Source organism: Gigantopelta aegis, chromosome 14, assembly GCF_016097555.1.
Source record: "Gigantopelta aegis isolate Gae_Host chromosome 14, Gae_host_genome, whole genome shotgun sequence".
Lineage (NCBI taxonomy): Eukaryota > Metazoa > Mollusca > Gastropoda > Neomphalida > Peltospiridae > Gigantopelta > Gigantopelta aegis.
This window is the reverse complement of record NC_054712.1, coordinates 8,675,788-8,693,380: the sequence shown is the minus strand read 5'-3', so window position 1 is coordinate 8,693,380 and position 17,593 is coordinate 8,675,788. Positions and strand designations below refer to the sequence as shown.

General features: G+C 37.8%; 1 protein-coding gene across 4 annotated transcripts in view; it reads left to right on the top strand.

Moving 5' to 3' along the window:
- LOC121388646 (RNA-binding protein fusilli-like) overlaps positions 1 to 17,593 on the top strand; it is an 85,757-nt gene that overhangs the window by 31,334 nt on the left and 36,830 nt on the right. For all 4 annotated transcript variants that reach the window (XM_041520080.1, XM_041520079.1, XM_041520081.1 and 1 more), the window contains exon 4: positions 1,113 to 1,202. In XM_041520080.1, the coding sequence (XP_041376014.1) occupies positions 1,113 to 1,202 (90 nt within the window). The remainder of the gene's footprint in view (positions 1 to 1,112; positions 1,203 to 17,593) is intronic.

Here is a 17,593-nt window from a genome sequence, read left to right as displayed (position 1 = left end):
TTTCGCTTCAGTCGAAGATTGCCGATGCGTTATAAGTTTTGTTTGCTCAAACACAGCACAACTTTTATTATGTGTTTGAAATAAGCAAAATGGCACTGATGCTGGAATTTATAGAGGCTATTAAAAATAATTCTTAAATTATGTTTACAACGGTATATTTTTGAATCGTGGACTGGTCGATGGTTTTTCGTTTAGTAAGTTAGTGTGTTTTTGTACCTGCCGCTGTTTGAGCAGTTTCCTTTGTACGCTGTTACACAATCCAAAAACTAACGGGCTCACGTGGAAATAGTGTTATTGACAACCATATAACAGGGCCGTAGCTAGGATTTTTTGTTTGTTTGGGGGCAACTGAGTGGTTAATAGTCTAAAACTCCTTAAACGGTTAAGAAAAGAATTTTCTTTAAATTTCTATAATTTCATCCAGTTTTTTTCTGGGGGCAACAGCCGCACCCGACCCCCGCTAGCTATGCACCTCCTCCTCCCCCTCTAGCTACGGCCTTGTATAATCGATTGTTTTACGATTCCGTTTTTTTGAGTCCAACACATGGTGATACATATTATTTATAGTACTATAGTCCATTCCACAGGGAATGCTTTTTTTTTTTCATACTATGAAATTTACTACTAGTTATTTATTCTGAGCAGATTGTTTTCTAAGTTGCACACAAAATTAGTAATTTTTTCCAAAACACTTATTTTCTTCTTACGTCAAACCAAACTGAAATTATTTACCCAAAAAAAGAGAAGATTTTTGTAGGAGGATGGGACAGCCTATAGATACTTAATGAAACTTTCTCCAGCCAGTGCACCACGACTGGTATATCAAATGTCGTGGTATGTGCTATCCTGTCTATGGGATGATGCATATAAAAAATCCCTTTCTGCTAATCGAAAAGAGTAGCCCATGAAGAGGCGACAGCGGGTTTCCTCTCTCAATATCTGTGTGGTCCTTAACCATATGTCCGACACCATATAACCGTAACTAAAATGTGTTGAGTGCGTTGTTAAATAAAACATTTCCTTCCTTCCTTTAATGAAATCCCTGTGTAAAAATGATTCATGTCTAAGGGAGTAGTAGAAAAGTGAACATTTCCTTGACGCGAGCCTCTCAGATCTAGGACTAGCAGAAGACCAGTCAGTCGAGTACGGAGTCCGCCAGTGTCAGGAGATGGCGAGTATTCTACACAGACTAGTCAACGATGGTGAGTACACTTTGAACATAGTTCTTTAAATCATTTTTCTTTCTTTTTTTCTTCTTTTTTTAATTTTTTTCTTCTCGTTGGGCATGGGGGAATAAATCTTTTGCTAATAATTTTTTTTTTTAAAAACACCACCATGGGAAAAACACTCATCATGGGCGTCAGGCTACCATATTCTAGAAGTCCTGAATTTATACTTATATTGATGGTATTCGGGATTTGATTTTTCTAGCGAGGGTGTTTTAAATATTCCTTCCTTCCTTTCTTCAATTCCAAATCCCCAACTCCTAATTCATGTTCAGGGCTATTTTTAGGTCATCGGAACATTTTGCCAAATTATCTCAAAAATGCAAAACCTATCCTGGTCTGTGTTTGTAATATGATAAGCAAATATAATAATAAAAACAGTACTTCGTACATACAATAATACATTACTTTTCTCAAGTCATATTAGTTTATTGTGGGGAAAAACACTGATAATCTGACATGAACGCCAAGTTGTACAGGTGTTTCTACTATATTTTGACAAACATATGTTTTCAATAGACCAAAAGTACACTAGCCAGCGCCTGGGCCTAGTGGATTTGTCGAAACACTGAATGTTGTAGCCACTTTGTATAAACAATTAACAACTGGCTAATTTGGCAATGGGCAGAGAGAGTCTTGCTTGCTGTTACTTGCTAATAGTGTCAACAATTTGGGATGATAAGACGTTTTTCTAATTGTTGCTATCTTTTGATGTGATTTGTATGAGGTCTGCCTTTGAGAGCTGGACAGTTTTTTATATGTTTCAGAAAATCGGTCAAGTTCTGTAACTCCATCAATTTATACAGTTCTCGGCAGTGAATACCACACCTTCCTTCAGGTACCAACTACAGGGTTGTTTGATTGATCCATTTGCATCATCTCCGCAGCATCTAAAATCTGAATGCAGTTGTTAGCATTCACAAGATTCATTCTGCAGAAAAACATTTTGAAAATATCCTGGAATGCTAACAAAGATACAGAGGGAAGGTTTACAGTGCCCACCCAACTCTGTCATGTTTCAAGTAAACATGGTTTGGAAATAAGAAGACAGTCTTGCTATTACTAGACCACTTCCTGTAGTTGTTCCATTCAACAAGTAGGGTGATGAAAGTACCGTTGATAATTTCTTGGTGAAAGTTGACAATACTTTTATCCACAAGGATCAGGTGACTTCCAGTTGACGTCTTATCCTTGCATACAACCTGAAGGTCACTAAAAGAACTTTTGATAATCTCCAGTGAACATTTAGATGATGTATTTTGTCAAAATATGTTTGTTTTTTATTTTGGCACAAAATAGCCATGGATGCCAACAATTTTCTGTTGGCTTAGATTTCAGTGAATTGCATATGTTTGCATTCTAGTACTGTGAGTTCCACAATGACATATTTGTCATGTCTGAAGTAAGCATGATTTGAAAGTAAGGAGACTGCCGCTAGAACCAGACCACTTCCTATTGTTGTCGCATCCTTGTAAAAGTTGTATACAACCAGATAAAACTACCCTGCAGTGTCATTAAACACACATACCATTACTTTCTTCATCAGACTAATTTTATAAAATGCATTTTTAATTCCCACATGCATACATCAGTTTATACAAGTCTCAGCAGTGAATATCAGACCTTCCTTCAGGTACAAACTACAGAGTTGTTTCATGTGGTCAGGCTGCATCATCTCGACAGCATATTCAATTCGAATACAGTTGTTGACATTCACAAGATTCGTTCTGTAGAAATACATTTTGAGAATATCCAGGAATACTGACAAAGATACAGAAGGACGGTTTACAACACTTGAGACTTTGTCACATCTGAAGTTAACATGGCTTGGAAGTAAGGAGACAGTGTTGCTATTACTAGATCACTTCCTGTCATTGTTCCATTCTTGCTGGCAATAAGAAGATCACTAAAAGTACCTTTGATCATCTCTTGGTGAATGTTTAGAAGTAATCTCTTGGTGAATGTTTAGAAGTAATCTCTTGGTGAATGTTTAGAAGAAGTATGTTATACACTAGGATGAGATGACTTCCAGTTGCTGTCTTATCCTTGCATACAACCTGAAGGTCACTAAAAGTACCTTTGATCATCTCTTGGTGAATGTTTAGAAGAAGTATGTTATACACTAGGATGAGATGACTTCCAGTTGCTGTCCTTCTTTGCATACAACCTGAAGGTCACTAAAAGTACCTTTGATCATCTCTTGGTGAATGTTTAGAAGTAATCTCTTGGTGAATGTTTAGAAGTAATCTCTTGGTGAATGTTTAGAAGAAGTATGTTATACACTAGGACGAGATGACTTCCAGTTGCTGTCTTATCCTTGCATACAACCTGAAGGTCACTAAAAGTACCTTTGATCATCTCTTGGTGAATGTTTAGAAGAAGTATGTTATACACTAGGACGAGATGACTTCCAGCTGCTGTCTTATCCTTGCATACAACCTGAAGGTCACTAAAAGTACCTTTGATCATCTCTTGGTGAATGTTTAGAAGAAGTATGTTATACACTACGACGAGATGACTTCCAGCTGCTGTCTTATCCTTGCATACAACCTGAAGGTCACTAAAAGTACCTTTGATCATCTCTTGGTGAATGTTTAGAAGAAGTATGTTATACACTAGGACGAGATGACTTCCAGTTGCTGTCTTATCCTTGCATACAACCTGAAGGTCACTAAAAGTACCTTTGATCATCTCTTGGTGAATGTTTAGAAGAAGTATGTTATACACTAGGACCAGATGACTTCCAGTTGCTGTCCTTCTTTGCATACAACCTGAAGGTCACTGAAAGTACCTTTGATCATCTCTTGGTGAATGTTTAGAAGAAGTATGTTATACACTAGGACCAGATGACTTCCAGTTGCTGTCTTATCCTTGCATACAACCTGAAGGTCACTAAAAGTACCTTTGATCATCTCTTGGTGAATGTTTAGAAGTAATCTCTTGGTGAATGTTTATAAGTAATCTCTTGGTGAATGTTTAGAAGTAATCTCTTGGTGAATGTTTATAAGTAATCTCTTGGTGAATGTTTAGAAGTAATCTCTTGGTGAATGTTTAGAAGAAGTATGTTATACACTAGGACGAGATGACTTCCAGTTACTGTCTTATCCTTGCATACAACCTGAATGTCACTAAAAGTACCTTTGATCATCTCTTGGTGAATGTTTATAAGTAATCTCTTGGTGAATGTTTAGAAGTAATCTCTTGGTGAATGTTTAGAAGAAGTATGTTATACACTAGGATGAGATGACTTCCAGTTGCTGTCTTATCCTTGCATACAACCTGAAGGTCACTAAAAGTACCTTTGATCATCTCTTGGTGAATGTTTAGAAGTAATCTCTTGGTGAATGTTTAGAAGAAGTATGTTATACACTAGGACGAGATGACTTCCAGTTGCTGTCTTATCCTTGCATACAACCTGAAGGTCACTAAAAGTACCTTTGATCATCTCTTGGTGAATGTTTATAAGTAATCTCTTGGTGAATGTTTAGAAGAAGTATGTTATACACTAGGACGAGATGACTTCCAGTTGCTGTCTTATCCTTGCATACAACCTGAAGGTCACTAAAAGTACCTTTGATCATCTCTTGGTGAATGTTTATAAGTAATCTCTTGGTGAATGTTTAGAAGAAGTATGTTATACACTAGGACGAGATGACTTCCAGTTGCTGTCCTTCTTTGCATACAACCTGAAGGTCACTGAAAGTACCTTTGATATCCTGGTGAATGTTATAAGTAATCTCTTGGTGAATGTTTAGAAGAAGTATGTTATACACTAGGACGAGATGACTTCCAGTTGCTGTCTTATCCTTGCATACAACCTGAAGGTCACTAAAAGTACCTTTGATCATCTCTTGGTGAATGTTTATAAGTAATCTCTTGGTGAATGTTTTAGAAGAAGTATGTTATACACTAGGACGAGATGACTTCCAGTTGCTGTCCTTCTTTGCATACAACCTGAAGGTCACTGAAAGTACCTTTGATCATCTCTTGGTGAATGTTTATAAGTAATCTCTTGGTGAATGTTTAGAAGAAGTATGTTATACACTAGGACGAGATGACTTCCAGTTGCTGTCTTATCCTTGCATACAAACTGAATACCACACCTTCCTTCAGGTACCAACTACAGGGTTGTTTGACGTGATCCATTTGCATCATCTCTGCAGCATCTAAAATCTGAATGCAGTTGTTCGCATTCACAAGATTCATTCTGCAGAAAAACATTTTGAAAATATCCTGGAATGCTAACAAAGATACAGAGGGAAGGTTTACAGTGCCCACCCAACTCTGTCATGTTTGAAGTAAACATGGTTTTGAAATAAGAAGACAGTCTTGCTATTACTAGACCACTTCCTGTAGTTGTTCCATTCAACAAGTAGGGTGAAGAAAGTACCGTTGATCATCTCTTGGTGAATGTTTAGAAGTATGTTATACACTAGGATGAGATGACTTCCAGTTGCTGTTATCCTTGCATACAATCTGAAGGTCACCTTTGATCATCTCTTGGTGAATGTCCAGCCATATGTGATAAAACTACACACATACCTATACTATGTTCAATATGCTTTGTGTTACAGTAGTACCTACAGTACTGTTTAAAAAGTGTATTTTTAATTCCCATATACAGATATATAGTTTATTTTTGGAGGAATATCAGACCTTCCTTCAGTACATGCTTTAGGGTTGTTTGATATGATCCAGTTGCATCATCTCAGTAGCATCTAAAACCTAAATGTTGTTCATATTCATAAGATGTGGTCTGCAGAGAAACATTTAGAAAGTATCTTGGAATACTGACAAAGATACAGAGGGTTGGTTTGCAGTGCCTATCCAACTCTTATCATATCTGAAGTAAACATGTTGTCTCATCCTTGCTTACAAAAGGAAATGTTTTATTTAAAGATCCACTCAACACATTTTATTTATGGTTATATGGCATCGGATGCTTATAATAAGAAGGTGATTGAAAGTACCAGTACCTTTGTTAATCTCTTGGTCAAAGTTTAGATGAATTTTGTCAAGACTATTTTTTTTAATTTTAGCACAAAATGGATAATTTTCTGTTGGCTTAGATTTCAGTACATTGTATATATATGTTTCCACTCTGGCACTCTAAGTTCCGCAATGAAGTATTTGTCATGTCTCAAGTAAGCATTGCTTGAAAGTAAGGAGACTGCCGCTAGAACCAGACCACTTCCCATTGTCACATCCTTGCACACAACCTGATAAAAACATCCTGCGGTGTCATTAAAAACACATACTGTTACTTTCTACAAAATGTTATGTTACTGTGGTAACCAATCATACTAGTTACTAAAAAAAATGCATAATTAATTCCCACATGCATACATTTTGTTTCTTTTCTTGTATGGCAACAAATTCTTGAAAGTTCTGGATCACTCATGTTGCCATGAATGAATGATACTTTTCTTCTTTGGTAATTTCCACCAGTGATACAAGTATATAGATAGATCTTATTAGTCAAACTTGCTGACTAACATCTAGGATCTGGGATAATAAGAAGTTTTCCTAATTGTTGCCATCTTTTGATGTGATTTCCAAAAGTTCTAACTTTGAGAGCTGGACAGGTTTTTTCCTGTTTTAGAAAATCAGTCAAGCTCCATCAGTTTATACAGTTTTCCGCAGTGTTTACCACTTTCCTTCAGGTACCAACTACAGAGTTGTTTGATGTGATCAAGTTGCAGCATCAAAAATCTGAACGCAGTTTTTCACATTCACTGGATTCACTCTGCAGAAAAACATTTTGAGAATATCCTGGAATACTGACAAAGATACAGAGGGAAGGTTTACAATGCCCATCCAACCCTGTCATATGGCTTGGAAGTAAAAAGACCATGCCACTATTACAGACCACTTCCTGTTATCCTATCCTTGCTTACAGTGTCAAGGCTGCTGAAAATGTCTTTGATCCATGTAATTTCTTGGTGAAAGTTTAGAAGAAGAATTGTATACACTAGGATGAGCTGACTTTCAATTACTGTCCTTTCTGGCATACAATCTAATGGTCACTGAAAGAACATTTAGAAGGTTGATTTTTTTTCCAGAAAGCTGTTTTATATTCTGGTGAAAAAAAAAAAAAATGCTGTACATTTTTTGTTGACTTAAAATAAAATGTCAGTAAATGTGGTTTTCACTTTTATCGCTGCAAATTCTAGCGACATCCAACATTACAGGCACATCAATAAAACATTATTGGTAGTAAATCTTAAGGCAGGGATGAATTTTACTTGTAGAATTCAAGACATTGCATTTCAGGACATTTAGTTTTCAAATTTGCTGAATTGTCATTAAACAGACATATTTCACTTTATTCAAAATGTTTTGTGTTACTGTGGTAAACAATGATAGTAGTTTTTAAAAGGTTTTAAAAATTCCAACATACACAATCATCTTAATTATTCTTCCAACATAGCCCTTACTGCCACCCCTTACAGGCATGGGTTCTTTTATATGCACTTTACCACAGACAGGACAGCACATACCACAGCCTTTGATATACAAGGCATTGGCTGGGATGGAAAAAATCGATACGATCCTTTGATCCAAGGAGCTCAGGTGAACACTCTACCAACTGAGCTAGATCCTGCCCCCTTGCGACTATGAATGTTTTTGGTTTCCATGACGTTAGGATAGATTAGCCATGCCCCCTTGCGACTATGAATGTTTTTGGTTTGCATGACGTTAGGATAGATTAGCCATGCCCCCTTGCGACTATGAATGTTTTTGGTTTGCATGACGTTAGGATAGATTAGCCATGCCCCCTTGCGACTATGAATGTTTTTGGTTTCCATGACGTTAGGATAGATTAGCTGTGGCTTTGAAATGAGGATGAAGTGACCTTGTGGCTATATTACTGTTTACATAAAATATTAACACCAGTTTATTTTGACATACGATATTGCACACACAGTTGGCCTGATCAAGTTCTTTTAGTCTGCAGAAGGAAAAATAAATACCTGCAGTTGTAAGGCTATAAGCACACAGAGTATTGGAAGATTGTATGGGATTTTTTTATATGGGATTTCAAGGAGAAGTGTCCCTAGCATTGTAGGGGTGGGGAGTTGAAGGGTGTAAGTAAATATTTAAAGTAAAGACAAATTAACCTATTTGATTGAGATTGTGTGTTACAAAGCTTACTGACAGTGACAAATTATGCCCGAACCCCATCACCACCCCACTCCCTCTCCCTCCCCACTCCCTCTCCCCCTCCCAATATCCTGTTAGATGACTGTTTCTGGAGCATCTTTAATGTAACTAAGGGATGTTCCAGAAATATTCTCACTGGAGGTGGTGTGAGGTGTTTGAATGTTGTTGTGGCATTTTTGGGTGTGTGTTTTCTACATCTGGTAGGTCTGGTTTAGTTCTTCATAACAAAAATACAGGAGAATTATTCTTCACGATATTTGTAATTCTGTAGAAGGCGAAACACCAAATGGCCATAGTTTATTGTTATTAAGCAAATATTCCTTTCCTTGAAAAAATGTCACGAAAGCCCATGTTAATCACCAAACAGACAGTTCAAAGTATTCCTTGACAAAGTGTCCAAAAGGTGCATGTTAGACATGGCTTGGAAGTAAGGAGACAGTGTTGCTATTACTAGATCACTTCCTGTCATTGTTCCATTCTTGCTAGCAATAAGAAGGGTGGTGAAAGTACCTGTGATAATCTCTTGGTGAACGTTTAGAAGTAGTATGTTATCCACTAGGACGAGATGACTTCCAGTTGCTGTCTTATTCTTACATACAACCTGAAGGTCACTAAAAGTACCTGTGATAATCTCTTGGTGAATGTTTAGAAGTAGTATGTTATCCACTAGGACGAGATGACTTCCAGTTGCTGTCTTATCCTTGCATACAACCTGAAGGTCACTGGAAGTACATCTACTTTTGAAATCTCTTGGTGAACATTTAAATAGAGAATTTTCTATTTTGGTACAAAATAGCCATAAGTGTTAATAATAACTTTGTGTTTTCATAGATTTCAGTATATTTTGTGGGTTTCCATTCTTGCATTGTCAATTCCACAGTGACATCCAGCCATATGTGATAAAACTACACGCATACCTATACTGAGGTTTTAATAAGAAAATATTCCTTGACAAAGTGTCGAAAAAAGCCCATTTTAGACACCAAATAGTCATAGTTGAAACTAGACTGAGGTGTCATTAAACAAATATTCTTTTCCTTTCTGGAGCAGCTAGCTAGTCCCCAGGGCAACTTGTTCCATCACTAAAGACATGTAAAACTTGAGACGAAGGACATGTATCGGGTCTGGCCGAGTTTCCCAGAGACAAACCGCAGACCCATGTTTGAAGAAGGTTTTGTCGTGGCTCGAGACGTTCGGCTGCTCTTCAGATCAAATATTTGTCTCACCTCACCGACAAATGCCCTTCATTCAGCATAAACCCCACTGGCTTGGTTTCGACAAATGTAAATGGCAAAACCTCATTTCCAACTCAACTCAAGACTTGAAAAGGTACAAGGCCACAGAAGTGTAGGGCAGTACCTAGTATGGGTGGGGGACTAAGGGATGGTTATTTATCCCCATCCTCAAGAAAAATACCTCCCCCCCCCCCCCCCATTTTTTAATCTTTTTTTTATCTTTTTCAGTTCAAATGTGCCCTTCAACCCCTGCAATTGTCCATGGCAATAGGCAATTTCATGGAGATTGTCACAGAATTTATAATTCTCCTCAGCACATTTTTTGTATTTTGTTTCCACGTGATTTTCTTGCAGAGGACATTTTCTTAATTGCAGGGGTTGGCCCTTTACCTCAAACTGAAAAAGATCATGTATTATTATAAATGTTATGTTTCTTTTTTGTTGCCAGTGGTAAAGTGCTCGCTTGATGCACGATCGGTCTAAGATCAATCTTTGTCAGTTGGCCCATTGGGCTATTTATCATTTTAGCCAGTGCACCACAACTTGTATAAAGGCTGTGGTATGTGCTATCCTGTCTGTGGGATGGTGCATATAAAAGATCCCTTGCTACTAATGGTAAAATGTAAAATTTCCTCTCTAAGACTACATGTCAAAATTACAAAATATTTGACGTCCAATAGCCGGCGATTAATAAATCAATGTGCTCTAGTGGTGTTTAGCTTTAACTTTAGCTTAACAGAGATGCCTTTGTAAACAGGTTAGACTGTTGGCAGGAATAAACGTGATACAAGTGATGTTGATCACACAACAACATCTTTACATAAATACCTAGTAAACTCATGAATAATCATGCATACCAAGCTGTCAGAAAGCAATTTAGAAGGTAACATTTTGTCACCTTTGATTAATATGCCACATAACTGCGACTTTTATCAGTAGCTACAAAGCTCTGCCATCAGATGGGTCTTTGTTTTGTTTTGCGATAAAAGTTAGTGTACATGTAGGCTACATGTGACTTTCCTAGAAATTTGGCAAGGCATAGTAGACCAAACACTTGGGGCATTTTCACCATTTTCAGGGCACTTGTTTTTCATTAAAAATACACAAAAATTAATTGAAGTAAACATTAATGTAATTTATGTGCTTGCTTTAATAAATGAATGGCAAAAGATATAAAAGACCTATTTTATTATTAAATGACAAAGGGTCATGACTGGATATTCATACGTAAATAAAATAGACTTAATTGCCGCATTTGACCAAAACAATTCGCTGGCCGTCAGGCATGGCAATAATAGTTATTTACTAGTCTGACATTGAATATCACTAGCCATGGGAGTGGAGTTACCATAATCTAGAAGCCCTGTGTGTAAAAACACAGGACAGAGCCCTGCAGCTTGGATTTGCTACATAATGTTTTCCATAGCTTGTTTTAGTATGGTGCACACAGCACCATGCCTCAATAGTCTAGCACCATCTTGCCTTAATCAGCACCATGCTGCCCTGAGATTAAACGAGCCTTTTTCACTAATTAATTCTAAAATTGCCTTTATAAAACACCCCAAAAGATATTATTAATTAATTCTTCTCTTGCCTTTTTCTTGATCACCATGCAGCCCACTAAAAGAAGACAAAAATGTCATCTAGGCAGGTCTGTAGGCAGAACATTTGAATTGAGGGACCGAGCCATATTTGGAGTGTGGACATACCCCCTTCAACATTTTGATCTTTGGATAGCCTCAAACAGGATTACCTACCCTCACTGGATGAAACCTTTGCCTATTTGACATTAATGTTATTGTTTTAGGTTTTATAATAGGCAAAAAAAAGGAAGTCTAATACATTGTAGTCCTGAAATAGGGAAAGGAAAGAAAGAAATGTTTTATTTAACGACGCACTCAACACATTTTCTTTATGGTTACATGGCATCAGACATATGGTGAAGGACCACACAGATAATGAGAGGGGAAAGCCAATGTTGCCACTTCATGGGTTACTCTTTTCGATTAGCAGCAAGGGATCTTTTATATGCACCATTCCACTGGCTGGAACAAGAAATAGCCCAATGGACCCACCGACATGGATCAATACCACACCGGCCATGCATCAATCGAGTGTTGTACCACTGGGCTATGTCCCGCCCCTCCTGAAGTAGGGAACACATGGTTTAAATGACAGCTAATACCATACAATACCATTGTCCTCCTCTTTACTTGCCATTGTGCCTCAATAATTTGATGTCATCGATGGCAAGACAAATCTGTGGTGCCCAACCTGGTGTGCCACTGTGCCTTTCCCAAACACTGCATGTTGTGTATCTAAGAAATAGTAACATTATCAATAGTAATGATAGCAGGTATCCGTATACAACAAATTGCATAGGTTAGTGCTCAAGGCACAGGGGTGAAATGACTTTTGACTGAGAAAACTTGATAGAAAGAAAGTTGTCATCATGCCCCTCTTTTGAAGAAGAATTTTACCTTGGTGCCCCTCCTACTTCCCTTTGTGCCCTAATTTTTCTTAGGCATCCATATACTGCAAAGTACATACAATGTAGGCTAGAGACCAAGGCACAAGGGTGAACTTATTTTTGACAGAGCAAACTTAATAAAAAGAAAGTTGTCATCATGCCCCTCTTTTGAAGAAGAATTTTACCTTGGTGCCCTTTCAACTTCCCTTTGTGCCCTAATTTTTCTTAGGCATCCGTATACTACAAATTACATACAATGTAGGCTAGAGACCAAGGCACAAGGATGAAATCATTTTTCACTGAGAAAACTTGATACAAAGTAAGTTGCCATCATGCCTCTTTTGAAGAAATATTTTTACCTTTGTGCCCTTTTTTATATTAAACCAAAGTGCAGTCCTCTAAATTCGCGGCGGCAGTCGGCAATGCCGTCGCAAAAGCTATCCCAAAATTGATTTGCAACAGCATTTCATTGCCGTCACAAATCTGAGAGTGGTGAAAAATCTGTAGGCATTTTTATCTGAACTTAGAATCTAGTGTGGCCCAAGTTCTCCTCAGTTAATATAAATCAGTTTATTCCGATATAGAAACATACTGAAGTAAAGCTGAGATGTCATCTTTTAGCATATTATTACTGCAGTGGATCATAGATGAATAATTTTGACAGCAGTAATCTTTTTTTTTAAATTGCCACCGTAGTGCTGTTGCAAAATGTATTTGCGATGGCACTTAACTGCCGCAGCAAACTTATCCGAATTTCAAGGGCTGAAGTGCCACCCCAAATATTAAAATTCCAATCCCTAGGAGCACAGCTCTGCCCTGGTTGCTATGGCCTTGACGTAGACACTGATGAGACGCTATGATTTATTCTGGACATGAAAAAAAATGCCATTTCATTTATATGTGACAAACATGGTGAATCTCTTCTTGAACTGTATGTTCCATGTCCTCTGGCGTTAGAAGATCATTTACCCATTTACCTGGAACTTTTTAATTCATCAAAATTGATGTGTACATGCTCGTGAAAAAAATTTAAGAGATGGGGAAAAAAATAAATGAAAGCATTGTAACTATGAGCTTGAGGCCAGTTTAGTCACTCCAAAGTGCCGCAAAGTTGCCCACAGCGAAATGGAAACGAAAAATGTCACGGTTCACCTGGCGTAACAACCTGTGTTGGGAGGAAAATAACCGTGGCACTTGTTGTAGTGTGTGTCAGTACCAGTATAACACGACTTGAGCTTTGTGGCCATTTGTCGTACCAGTATAACACGACTTGGGATTTGTGGCCAGTTGTTCACAGTAAAGAGACGACAGAGGGGGCATTTAGTCTTTATTCAGTTGACTCCCAACTCTCCCCCCCCCCCCCACTTCTTTCATTCAGCTTATACTCACCCTCCCAGGATGAGGTGAGGGGGGGGTCATTGACCTTTTGAAGCATGGCCCCGTGATGGGGACGCCTTACATTGTTGTATACAGTAATTTGTCAAATACAGAAACAAACATGTATACCTGATTTATTCGGTTTTGTCTCGCCGAGTCTGTTCTCTTGCAAAACCTGTAATAACTAAAGTAATTGTTTAGGTAGCCGAGCGAGCAATTTTTAACGAGCAAGGTCAGACCTCGATAGCTCAATTGTTAGGACGTCACATGTGGTTTAAAATTGGTAGGTTCTGGGCACGATTCTCGGTACTGGATCCAATCTGGAACAAGATCTGCTGCTAGACCAGTATATCAATAGTTAAACTTTGTATTGTTTAATGAAAACACTAGAGCACATTAATTAATTAATTAATTAAAATTGTTGATGATTGGATGTCAAACAATTGATAAATCTGACACGTAATCGGAAACCTACTACATTTGTCCATTAGCAGCAAAAGATCTTTTATATGCACTTTTCCACAGACAGGACAACACAAACCATGACATTTGATATACAAGTCATGGGAAACTGGTTGGAATGGAATAAAACCCCAGTGGGTCTGTGGAAGAGGTTCAGTTCTTTGACCCAAGCACTGTAAGTGAGCATTCTACCAACTGGACTTCTTTCTCACTAAAGTTAGTCACAGCTAGTGAGTGTTTTGGTCTGGGCTAGTAGAAATTATCAATGGTATTACTATAACACAAGGGGCGGGATTTACCTCAGTTCGGTAGGAGTGCTTGTGTTGCAGGATCGAACCACCTCAGTGGATGCATTCAACTGATTGGATTTTTTCTTGTTCCAACCAGTGCATAACAACTGGTCAAAGTCCATGGTATGTGATTTTCTGTCTCTGGGAAAGTGCATATAAAAGATCCCTTGCTGCATTGGGAAAAATGTAAAGGACCCCCCCCCCCCCCCAGTTTCTTCTGATGACATTTCAGAATTTCAAAATTTTTGACATCCAATAGCCAATGATTAATTAATCAATGTGCTCTAGTGGTGTTTTTGAACAAACAAAAAACCCTAACTTTTAAGGGCACTAGCCAAAGCTGTGGGGCCAAGTGACTTTCTTAAACAGTTATTGAACACTGGTTTAACCACCTTCAATTTACTGAGCTTCTCCATCATATAAAACAAAGGCACCCACCCCCTTCCATATTTTTTTGGTGTGACCTCCTAGGACCACTGGTAAAATGCTGAACTAAATTTTTGCTATGGATGATCAACTACAAAGAAAGAATGTCATGTTTTCTGCCTTGGGCAACACACATATAATAAATATAGGTGGGTCGGTACTGAGGTATAAACTGGCTGACAGAATACCCCATTACTAAGTCGTGAACTGACACTGTGTTTACACCTTTCGCATGCCACCCTAGTACAGTAGTAATCTTTTAACACATTATTGTGGTCACAAGAACCACAAGGACCAGGGGTCAACTGTCCACATTGACTTTAGACATCAAGTGTGTAGAGAAAAAATATAATTTTGAAAACAAAATAAATTAAAATAATAAAAAAAAGTAATAATAATAATTTAGAATAGAACACTTCCAACTCCAAAGCAACACCTTGATATCTTACCCCTCACTATCCAACCCCACCCCAACTATCTTGCCACCTTTGTTGATGATTTTGTTTGAGGGGGGGGGGGGGGCGTACGGTAGCTCAGTGGTACAGCACTTGCCTGATGCGTGATCGATCTAGGATCAATTCCCATTGGTGGGCCCATTGGGCTATTTCTCGTTCCAGCCAGTGCTCCATAACTGGTGTAACAAAGGCTGTGGTATGTACTATCCTGTCTGTGGGATGATGCATATAAAAGATCCCTTAATTACTGCCAATTGAAAAGAGTAGCCCATGAAGTGGCGACAGTGGGTTTCCTCTCTCAGTATCTATGTGGTCCTTAACCATATGTCCGACACCATATAACCATATATAAATAAAATGTGTTGAGTGCGTCATTAAATAAAACAATTCCTACCTTCCTTGTTTGATGGGTTTGATATAAAAAAATAACAAATTAATGGCAAGCACAAATACTGTGGTGGTGAGCATTTCATAGCGCTATGGGGTCCTTGTTTCACCTGAATACACGACAGGGCCGAGTTTCGGGATATAGGTTTAGAGTGTACCCGCTATCTTACATTCATCTAATGTTTTATGCAGAAATCAGGATAGCTAGCAAGATGTTTAACAAAGCCACATAGTGCTCGCATTATGTGAAAGCAGACCAGAATATTACCACTCTCAAAAGTAGCATTCTGTAGCATTATGGGAATGAATATGTAAATTGAATATGTAAATGATGTTTACCTGTTTGCCAATCCATTTCATTTGCTGAATAAAGATTGTCTTAAAACAAATTATATTTCTTAATATTGTTTCCTGCTGACATACCCACAATAATATGGTTACCTACATGTAGTAGTTTTCAATTTACCATAGTTTGACACCCAATAGCCAATGTATTTTTCGTGCTGGGGTATCGTTAAACATTGATTCATTCATTCATACGTACATGTAGCTTGTAATTGATCACATGATTTATGGCTATTGGATAGTATACCTCACTACAGCAGGCTGTCTGCCAGAAAACAATTTGAGGATATGTAATAAAAACAAAGCAGACCATAAGTATTCCTTCCTCCTAGGTGATTATGGGTAAGAAATGTTTTCAAACTGGACACTGCATTTCATACACTTTAACAAATTTTAAACAGCTGAATTTACGAAGCCTGTTTTTCCTAAACACCAGTGTTTAAACATTGTAAATACATGTGTATATAATTACACATGTGTAAGACATAAACACCGGTGTTTAAACATTGTAAATACATGTGTATATAATTACACATGTGTAAGACATAAACACCGGTGTTTAAACATTGTAAATACATGTATATATAATTACACATGTGTAAGACATAAACAGGCTTTGTAAATTCTCATTATAATTTGTCTCAATAATGTTAAAATATATATACCGGTGTGTATATATATATATATATATATATATATATATATATATATATATTAATTTCCTGTGTAATTTTGCCCTCCTTGCCATTTGGCAGAAACTCTGAGCCATGCTGTCCTGTTGATGACAATAGTGGACTTTTTATCATCATCAAATCATCATTGACATTGTGTTTATTTTAATTTATTATCCATTCTTATATTCAAATACGGCTCGTGCCGGTTCATGGGTTACCAGTAATTAAAGCCATCGTTGCTTAACGTAAGTCTCAGATTTGATAGTGTCGCTGATGTTTGTTGTGGAGACGTTGGGGGTGTCGGATGAGGTACATCAGTGCGTGTTCAAGACATGTCTTTCTGTGCTTGGGTGCTTCCATTTATGATAAGCACAGCGTGACACCTACATTGTGCTACCAAAACGGTTTGCTATAGAACGGATGAAACCTGGTCTCTTTCTCTCTAAGTCTCCTTTTGTATCTCGTTTAATGAGCGATAACAATAACACATTATAAATAAACTATAAAGTTACAGTTGTAATGATTCTCATGTTTTGGCAAGTTTTGAGAAGGGGAAATAACTCTTGATGTTTCATGATAAAAAGTTTTTTTTCTTTTTTTCTATATTTCATTTTAAAAACATATATTTGCACTTCCTTCGTCCTCCACCCCTCACCCTCACCCTCCTCCCCTCCCCCTCCCCTCCTCTATAGTGGATCATGCATTAACCTGTGGATGGCTGATTGATCAGACCTGTACATGATCGAATATTAAAATAAAAGTTCTTGTTGACATTATTCCCGCATTGAAAAACCATTGAAAATCCCGAAATACCGTATTGTTCCTATTTGTAGCGCCCGGGCGCGATGCAAAACACAAAGAGGGCGCGCTAATTAGAGTACTAGAACACGTTTCGTAATACTGGTGAAAAATCCTCGTATCAAACTGTCAATGCGTCTGGCTCGCTGAGACATCAAAAGCTTTGCCGCTGAGTCACTCCACCAGTGACATTTTCTTGTTGAAATGACGTAGCGTACCCTACATCGTCAGCTGATTTATCGAAATACATGGTACTGTGCACGTAGGCATAATATAGGTATATT